The following is a 10,391-nucleotide window of genomic DNA, read 5'->3' as shown; positions in this document are numbered from 1 at the left end:
GTTTTTTTGGCACGAACTCGGACATTTTTGAGCACAATAAAATTTATGATGCAGATAAAAATTTACAAATGTGATGATGCAGAATTGTTGACAGATGCCCAAGCTTACCGTATGACGTTTTAGAGCTGATATTTTCCACCAGCACTTACCGCTGGAGCCATCTGTTGGAAAACGGCGGAAGCAAAGTTATACACCCAATATGTATTTTTTATATTTTTACACAGATGTTATGTTGAAAGTCAGAAAATGTTCTAAAATGTTCAACATATAGCCAGAGCTTAAAATAAGAGTGAATCAAGTCCAAAATGGTGAACCAAGATTTGAAAATGTGAATCAAAAAATTCCAAACGGTGAATTAAGAATTCACCAATAAAATATGAATTAAACTCGATTTAACGTCTATTTTAAACAAAATTCGCGGTAAGCGCGACGTTCAAACGGTGAATTTATTTGATGTGATGAATATTGCGGTTTCAATCGGTTTATTCGAATTTAGCCGCTGCATTGTTTGTATTATACTCATATCCATTAATATCTGTGATGTCAAACTCATTTGACATATTTCGGGACGCACTCCTGAGAATATAGAGATGGTTTGAATATTGAAGATCACAGATTTCGCCAGTGCCGGTATTCTGGAAGATTCCACAAAAATCATGCGGAATTATTGTTTATTTTTACAATACACACAGCTAACGGTTGCAGCCAGGCACAATGGTTTGTGTTGAGTTGGAGTGAGAAGTGTATACACATAGACGTGCTTGATGATCGTTCTGTTTGTAAGAGTAACCGAGCATATCGTATACTATACTCTTCTCATTTTAACGCTTCTTAACGCTAGTTCAGCAAGGATCAAATCAAATCCGTCCCAAAAAGTACCAAAATCGTCCTAAAAAATTACAAAATCGTCCCAAAAACATTTCATAAATAATCCCTAGGATAATAATGAGTGGACACACACTCGGCATGTCTCTTGGCATGTCTATATTATGAGTACTTTCATGCCATGGTGGTCGTTTTCAGTAAAAGGAATCAATAAAAAGGAATTAGAATCAGTCTTCTTGTTTAAGCAAAAGATATCGATCTTTGGTAAAAATTGTGATACAAAATGTGTATACGAATGCATAGCGAATGAAGTTCTATGCATTCCATTGTAGCAGAACTAATTAGAAATATTTTGTGTGCAGTGTGCGCTTGTGTTTTTGTTTGTCAATTTCAGCAAAATGTGAATCAAAGAGAATGCTTATTTTAAGCCCTGCATATACATAATAACCACATTCCTCTGTGTGTAGTTTTAAGCATTAATTAATCAATTACTGTCAAATCAGTTAGAAATTTAATACAATTTTGATAAACATCTGACTTTTGTATTTTAACATGAATCTTTCTACACATATTAAGTAGGTCCATTTTATATGTACAACGTCCAAAATGTCAATTTGTGAAGTGTACAGGATCATGAAATTAAATCAGTTCTCGGAAATCCGAATAAAAGTGAAAATTATCGCAAAAACTCTTCTGATTTGCTATTATCAGTACTTGTTGATACATTCTCAAGAGTTAAGGAAAAACGTTGACGACATTCTGTTGACAATTTGATTTGTTTATTCGACTTTTTTGTAAAAATCGTAATTTTTGACATTTCCGAATTGTTGTCAATATTGACAGATATTTTGACGTTTTAAAATGGCTTGAGTGTGTCATAGACGTTCTTCAGACATCAACAATTAACGCTGAAAAGGATTTGCATACTTTAGAGTACGTCTGTTCATATTTTGTAAATGTAAAAACACAACTTTTTTTCAACACATTCAATTTTTGGACCGATGGCACAAACAAAGGGCCACTTTAGGGACTATAACTCCGCCCCACTGATCCAAATGCCATGAAATTTTGAGACAGAGGGAGTAACTTTCTAACGCCAGTCAATTTGAATAGATGGCGCCACCAGAAAATGTCATACTAAAAAAGTTCGGGAATTTTTGAGACACACTTGTATATTGCTAAGTTCTGTTCGTATTCCACATTATAAAACATGGTTTCCCAACACAAAATAAAAACGCACTTTCCGTACAGTTTGCAAAATCTAATCATCGATTTTATTCAATGTTCTCAACAATGTGCGATGTGGATTCCTTTTATGCAGTATGTTTTTAGTATCCATTCGATGGTTTTCGTGCAAGTCCTATTCGCTGTTTGTCCATGTCAAAAATGACGACCATCTTTCGTATAAAAGTATCACCGATGATCCATTCACTCGTGCCATGAGAGGTGGAAAGTGACATAAAACCAGACAAGCACAAGTTTTTCTGCATTGATCAAACGATAAAAAAATGAAAACATTCTATGCAACGAATGAATCTAATTACTCACGTTGATTTGGAGAATATAGTCTTTTGCCGTCAATTCAAATCGTAGGCCGTGTATTAAAAATGCTATTGTTGGCGATTTAGTGTTGGTTCTCTTCGAACAGTCAATATGATATTCACCGGTTTCCTCATTTTTATATGCGCCCAGAATTTTGTTGATTATATTCACGTCATATGCTGGCCCGGTGATCAATGAAGTGCCCGTATCCATAATTGCTTGACAACCATTAGAGCATGCCGTGAACGGTGAACTACCCGGTTTTGTAACAATTACGGATGACATTAAGAATTGCCAATAGCCAAGTTTTGTCAGTGGAATATACACGGCTGGCTTGTGTTCACAGCCACCAATTTGTAATTCGCCACCAATTTCCATTCCACTTTTCGACAACACTTCATTTTTATGGTGCAAAATAAAGCAGAATACTTTGTGTTGGATCACGGTTTGGTTTTTTAATCGTTCCATCGGTGAGATTTTATCAGACACCGATATGGACGGAAATCCCATGCCAAAAATACCATCAAATTTAGCATTTACAAATGTGGAGCCAGTTTCTCGCGTCACTTCACCAAACACTTGCTTCCGGATTTTTAGGTTTGCCATCTAAAAAGGGAAAATTGAACATTTTATTTATTTTCTTTGAAATTTGAATTTTAATCGACAATCTAAGGCTATTCGACTCACCTTAACCGTATCGTATGAAGTGAAACCTGATTAGAAAGCAAAGTAGTATTTGTGAGGAACCTTCTGACTCAGGGAGTGTATTTTTGTTACTGAGCAGGCTTGAGCTAAACTAAATTTGCTGACTAAGGCGCTTGAAGCATTGATTTAACGCGTTCACAGTGCCAAATGGTCGTTGCTTGGAAATTATACCGTTGTTTATCAATTAGATATATCTCTGCTAGTAATCAAACTATTGCACCGTGAACGCGTTAAAATAACGCTTCAGGTGCTGAGTCAGTCAATTCGGCTCATCTTAGGCTTGGCCAGCAGCAAAAATACAATCTCTGACAGTTGAGAACTTCTTTTGGTTTTATTTCTTCATTTTAAAAGTAATTACCGCTTACTGCGCCCGTTCCATACGTAATATTAAATTTGGAATTGCCTCTCGTATAATCTCTCGACTTGGATGAATCGTATCGATTGTGTTTTTCTGAAAAAGGAATGAAAAAATGAAGAACCAATAGCAAATGCCATAGCTTACAATCGATACGTACGACATGCGACATTGTGATGGCTACACTTTGAAGATGGCACCCATATATCTGATGAACCTGTATCAAAAATGACTGTAAATTCCTGCTCTGGAGTGCCAATGGTGATTCTTCCTGCATACGACGCCTGAGATGAGACATAAACGTGAAAATTGATTTAAATTTTTTTTCGCTAAATATTTTCTACAAAGTAGGATCTATCTATCCTTAATTAATTTGAAAATTATTAAATCTTTCACGTTTGTCCACTTACATCGTTGTAATTCTTCAATAAAATTGCATTTCTACTATTGAATTCGGCATCGTTATTATCTTCAATATCTATTTCATTTGACTCATCATTATTTTGATGATGATTGAAAGGTTGGATTTTAAATGGTTGCATGAACGGAACGAGTGAGACATCGGCATTTTTCAATATTTTCTTCAACATTTTCGATGGATCGAGAAAATCGTTATCATGGTTTTGAAAAAGGTCATCGTCGAATCCCCAATTCATAGACGAAAAAAATGGATCATTCAACAATGATCGTCGTTTTCGGTCTAAGCTCATTGCGTCGATTCGTTCCAAGGGGATTCTGGAAGTATGATCAAAATATGAGGGTCAAGTGCAAAAAGAGAGCAGAAAACTAGCATAAATAGACATTGGGGAAAGAATTTCTATGTTATTTAGAACAGTTTCTATTCATCCAAGCTTATAACTATGGCTATTGGCCCAATTAAATAGTATTGGGCCATTTTTTTGTATCCAAGTGGTAACCTTTTCAGCAAAATCAAATTTTCGTTATTTCAACAGGCTAAAAATTGTAACAAGACCACAACTCGGATGCGACGAATCTGCTTGGTCTTGCAATACAAAAATCATCTCTGCTCTCAAAGAAACCATTGAAGCCAAAAAATAAAATGCACCGAATACCTTATAAAATTGGTTAAATCTCTATCGTTCTCCTCGGTGATATCCGCACCGAATACGCAGAGCGCAAATTGTACCACATAGAGAATTCGAATCATTTTTTTGTTTTTGGTAAAAAAAAAACTCAAAATTTAAACTTTATTTAAGAAATTTTTCCTCACTACAAAACAAGAGCCGAAATCAAACTGAGTCGATCTTATTTCTGAACGCTTTTATAAATTGCTTATTTGCATGGCGTTTCGTTGAGTGGCTGTTGTTCTTTTCACTTGTTTTTCGCTTCAAATTAATTTGTTAATTGTTCAGTTTTTGGAATTTGAACAATATTTACTCTAATATTTACATAGAATTCTATTCAATAACATCATGAGTTTGTTTTTTCTTATTACACTCGAAAACTTCATGGAACTTTCAATTTGAAATTACACTTTATGAGCCATTATCTTCGAAATGATGACACAAACTACGAACAATTAAATGTAATTTGTATGAAAATGGCAATTGTTATGAGTGACTGTATTTGCGCAAAACTTTTGTTTATGATAAATCTCGAAAGCTTTTTTGCCATCGTTGGTGACGTCACTTTACGTTGATCTGAATTGCAAATCGTGTCGCAATGGTGTTTTTCTTCATAAGTTATTTTCGTCAATTTTAAAAGAATTTTGCTTGTTTGCTTATTGAGTATGGATCTATTATGAGAACGTGAATACAATATGCGTGAATTTTAATCATATTTTCGATGTGAAATGCTTTCGAACGCTGAAATTGTGCTAAAAGATGATTGAAATAGGGGCCATCGAACCAGCCCATTTGCTTCAGAAGAAAGAAAAGAATGAAAAGCAAAGCAATTAGATATATGTAGAAAATAGTGAGAATATCAACCTCTGCTGAAGACAGTCACGATCGCTGAGGGAGGAGGCAGTAATATATATATCCAAGGACAGCCGCGTGTGTGGCAAAGCCAAGACAAAAAGAATGAAATTTATGCTAACGTTCAGTTCGGCCAGCATTTTGGCGGGCCGTGAGGCCGATCTCTACCATCTTATAGTGGTAGTTTGATCTATACTCGTCGGTTTTGAAGGAACAAAATAAAACAAAATTGAACGATTTTCCCTAGAACTCAAATGGAATATTCAATCTCATCTGATTTTTATTACCTCTCATTTCAATTGGAATATAATTTGAATGGAAATAAATAAGTGCGAAAAAAAGAGAGTTTAAATTACTTATAATATTTTGTTAGCGTTTTGATATGCGCAACTCAAATCCATGACCAGGTGTAATTCGAAACGATTTTGGGTGAATAGTCATTTCCTCATTGTTTTCTTTCAAATGAAATGTAAATTTCTGCAACATCATTGCTAGCCCGACTTTTACTTGCATTTGTCCCAATCGCATTCCAATACATTTACGAGGTCCACCACCGAACGGATAAAATGGCCTATTCACATGATTCATGCCCACATCACTGTTGAATCGATTTGGATTGAAAGTTTTTGCATCCTCATAGAATTGCTCGTCCATGTGTAAGCCATATACTGGAATTATCAAATCGGTGCCTTTCTCGATGACTTGATTTGTCCCCGGTATTCTAAAATCTTGAACACAATGACGAGCTATGTTTGTGGCCACCGGGTATTTTCTCAACGTTTCTATTGAAAAAATAATAATCATGGATAGTTAAATAGTTAAAATAATATGTTTGAATAATAATAATCAAGTGGCAAAACTCACCGTAAATACATTGCTGCAGAAACTGCATCTCTAAAATGGAATCTGAATCAATTGTTCCATTGTGATTTTGTAGCACATTGTCAATTTCATTTTGGACACGGTCTTGATATTCACGATTTTTGGCCAATTCATATAAACAAAATGTTATAACTCTTGACGTTGTACTGAAACCAGTGGAGAAGAAATTGATCACATTCAAAATAAATGTGTTCCAAGTCATGTCACTGTGCAACTGGAAGAAGTCATTCCGTCTGACAATATTTTTTTCACGATATTTCAATTGCTCATTAACATGGGTGCTAAAGAAATTGACGATTTTTTTAGCATTGTCAGATAATGAAGATTTTAAAAAAAATTGCAACATAGGACTGGTAGCTTCCAATATGCGTCGTATAAAGGATTCAAAAGACAAATCACCAATCCTACGAAAATCACAATTTGGTTCTTTGATTGTATCTACGTCAATACCGAGAACGAAAGATGCCATTACATTTGTTGTATAGCATGCTGATGCACTTTGGACATTAAACAGGTCGCCTTTTCTATATAATTCCTCTATGTGATCTTGCAATTTCACTCCAGAATTAATAATTGTTGAAAATACATCCTAAATAAATTGGAAATAAAAGATCTTGAAGAATGTCTGATGTACAATAGAAAATTGAATAGAATAAATACCTTTAATTTCCCTGATGTTAAACTTCTCAAGACTATTGATCGTTGTTTTTTCCATTTCTGTCCAACTTCAAATAATAAGGATGAACCACGGGGATCGTTCATCGATGATCGTCGGCGGTCAGTAAAATATGAAAATTCTTTGACCAAAATCAATTGAATGAGCTTTGGATCACGCACCATTAGTATTGGATTTAGGATTCCGTACAGTCCAATGATTGGTTCCGTTGTGGCATTATATAATCGCAACATCAGCTGATCATATGGTTCCTTATGTATAAATGTTGGTCCCAGATGTCCAAATACATAGCTAACGCCAGGAAGTGTTTTGAAACCATTTCGATCAAAATAAGAATAAACGCGCTTTAAAATGTAATAAAATATCGTTATTCCTCCAATCAAAATGAGCAAACTATAGAACTTCCAGCCACTTAACAGATGAAACATTTTTGAAATTCGTGCACTCAGTTATTCCATTTATACAGAACTAACTTCATCTTCACTTACGAATCACATTTAAATAGTTTTGAATTTTTGAGATGATTGTAGCGAGCACAACGGAGTTGGACAATTGATAGCAAAAGTGTCATACAATCAATGTTATCTTCGATGAATTTTTACACATTCCTACGTGAATAGTTGGTGCATTTCGATGGGGAATTCCGACAGCTGCGTACACTATCACTTATCTATTTTAAACCCGAACTTTGTCATAAGATAACAATGAGATGGAACAATCACGTTTTGCGTGCAAAATCGACCAACACGAATGTTACAAAACACTTTTTAAAGATAATGAAAATCAGGGTCCGAACAGAATTTGGTTTTTTCTGCCCCGGTCTGTGGACTATGAACATGATTTAGAAAAGCTGAAAAATTATGAAACAAATACGTTGCCAGACGGTTGTGGGCATGAACGGCGTATAACCTTCGTTACACATTTTTACATTGCAATCAGATAGCAAAAGTCTACATAATGCATCATCACTCGTTTCATTTGGTGAACCAATTTCTTTATCATGGAAATATCAAATTTCAAGCGGAAAGATCTATACATATTACAATATTATAATGATAGATAAATTTTGAAGAAAAAAAAACCGTAAACTGCATGGTTGTTACATTGTAAGATTCAACAATCGAGTCAACAAGAGCTGCTAATCGAAACAAGCATACATGTGAACGATATCGCCATGAAGTAAGAAAATATGATCGCATAAGTATAACTTTATCAAATGATTGAACAAAATAACGTAGCGATCAAAAATCAATGGAAAGAACAGCTACTGATTTTATTATCATAGCCACAATGTCGCTCTTTCTACCGTTTACGTTCTGGAAATCAAGAGTTTTCAAACGGAATGTATTCCGTGGTCACAATTAGCAGATGACCAATAGATTTGGACAGCACTGCTCTATACCGATTTTGTGATTATGTGATCGATTTGAAACGTTTTATCTTTTTTTACTGGCTTAAAGACAACGGTTACTTCCAAAGAAGCTATTGAAAAAGAGACTCATTCTGCTTTTTTGGATTTCTGTGTTTTGTTTTTCTGCATTCTGTGCCGGGTTCGGGATATGCATATAGTTGAAAGACGTCGTATTTCACATTTCATTTTGGAAAAGTGTTAAAAAAATTGCATGTGTGATTCACACAAAGATGCCAATCCTGACTACAAGTAAGCGTTTCTTTTTAAGAAGATCAAAAATCTTCCAGGCAATTGTTTTGAATGTGTGAATTGATGTCCAATGTACATCGTTTATTTTAAGTTTTTTCGCAAAGGGAATTCGAGCACCTTCAAAGTCGAAATGAGTGGGAAGATATTGAAGCATTTGATGAATGGATTGTGGACCAAAAACAAACATTGGATTTGCCATGATGAATGAATTTGGTTGTCTGTGGTTTAAATGGATACTCACCGAAAACCGTACCCACCGAAAAAAGCGGCGAAGCCGTGCCCGAAGTTAATTCACACACTCAATCGCATAAATGCCCGATTTCAAATTATCACCAATTTAATCTTTTGTCGACGCGAAACGATTTTTAATTTTGTGATTATTTGAATAAACCGGTGTTATTGAGTGAGGTGTGTGCAAGCGCCGCTATATTGGGCAAACGAAAAGAAGCATAGCAGTTCGATATAAAGAGCATTGTAGTTGTGCAAAAAAAAGAAAATGAGAGAGTCTGCGTTTGCTAAACATGTAGTGGAGAGTGAGCACGGAATCGATGGAGGTGACCATAGCATCGAACTGATTAAAAATGTCAATAGACAGAGCAGACTCGATGCGTATGAAAGTTATTACATCGAGAAAGAGAAAGCACCATTGAATGCGGAAAGCGGGGCATACAGTCCTGCTTATTTGCATTGATTTGATGCGGTGAATGTTTTGTTGTTGCTGATCCAGCTGTTTTGCGTTGTGTTGGTGTGTTGTCGTTTTTTTGTCTCACAAATCACCGGCATAAATCGAGATTCGTGTCAGTGCTGATGATGAACGCCCGTTGACCGTTTCGAAATGTAAATTTCCATTTTCCTCTTGGGCTCCGAGTCATAAAATCTTTTTTAATTGCCTGATATTTCGAATTTATTTGCAGTGAATGGCTTGTTCAACAGAACTAAATTGAAATGTTCCATGACTCGAGTATAAATGAATGTCCGAGAATGAAAACGCAACTTCTATTCACAACACATATAAGTGAAACAAAAATAAAAAATTTTATTGAAATGAAACAACACAATCGAATTTTTTCAAAGTGTAACAACAAAAAAGATTTTTGAAAAAATTCGATTGTGTTGTTTCATTTCAATAAATTTTTTTATTTTTGTTTCACTTATATGTGTTGTGAATAGAAGTTGCGTTTTCATTCTCGGACATTCAAATATATTGCAAGTTGAAATATTAAAAGAAAAGCAGTGGTTTGAGTGCATGCACACGTGATATTATGCACCTGGAAAGTCTATACGTTTTTCATTCAGTTAAATTCATTGGATGCACAAAAACAATCAGTATTAATGCAATAGGGGTGCACAAAGGTATATTTGTAAAAATCATCGAGAAACATTTAATTGGTTTTTTTCTTCTGTGAAATGGCTATTGGTAAAAAATCGATTTCATTCAAATTCATGACCTTTTCGAACAAAGTTGAACTTGTCTAAGAATTTTTTTTTCAAATGCTCATATCTATACTATCCGTTCTAATTGATTCCATGGAAAATACCGGATTATCAAAATTTCAAACTGAAGGTTAATTTGGGCTACGAATTAGATTTTTTTCAGGCAGACACTAGAGTGGATAGACTTTTAAAAATATAATAGCCACATCCAGAACATGCTTTAATCGAAACAGAGCCTCAATACACAATCAACTTTTATTTCTTAACCCTCTAATGCATTAACTTTTTCCAGGGCTGGAAGTACTGGTACTTGGTTGATTTTTGGCCATAGATAATTTAAAAAATATTCATAATCCTGGATTCCTCATGGTTTAG

The 10,391-nt window shown here is 34.8% G+C and overlaps 2 protein-coding genes across 2 annotated transcripts; both read right to left on the bottom strand.

The window, feature by feature from the left end:
* Positions 1-2,085: 2,085 nt before the first annotated feature.
* On the bottom strand, positions 2,086-4,663 carry LOC129574320 (cathepsin D-like). Its single transcript, XM_055456152.1, has 7 exons — positions 4,501-4,663; positions 3,838-4,162; positions 3,588-3,711; positions 3,431-3,523; positions 3,055-3,080; positions 2,374-2,973; positions 2,086-2,309 (listed from the first exon to the last, which is right to left on the bottom strand). Exons 1-7 carry the CDS (start codon positions 4,593-4,595, stop codon positions 2,154-2,156), a joined length of 1,419 nt encoding a protein of 472 aa, XP_055312127.1. The 5' UTR covers positions 4,596-4,663; the 3' UTR covers positions 2,086-2,153.
* Positions 4,664-5,733: 1,070 nt separating this feature from the next.
* On the bottom strand, positions 5,734-7,350 carry LOC129574434 (probable cytochrome P450 6d5). The gene is made up of 5 exons (XM_055456485.1): positions 6,907-7,350; positions 6,655-6,835; positions 6,521-6,527; positions 6,229-6,392; positions 5,734-6,146 (listed from the first exon to the last, which is right to left on the bottom strand). The coding sequence occupies exons 1-5, from the start codon at positions 7,348-7,350 to the stop codon at positions 5,734-5,736; spliced, it is 1,209 nt and encodes a 402-aa protein (XP_055312460.1).
* Positions 7,351-10,391: the final 3,041 nt, after the last annotated feature.

The sequence above is a fragment of the Sitodiplosis mosellana genome, unplaced genomic scaffold, assembly GCF_009176505.1.
Source record: "Sitodiplosis mosellana isolate CC-2019 unplaced genomic scaffold, AAFC_SMos_1.0 Smas_scaffold_6162, whole genome shotgun sequence".
Classification (NCBI taxonomy): domain Eukaryota; kingdom Metazoa; phylum Arthropoda; class Insecta; order Diptera; family Cecidomyiidae; genus Sitodiplosis; species Sitodiplosis mosellana.
This window is presented reverse-complemented; position numbering and strand designations above follow the sequence as displayed.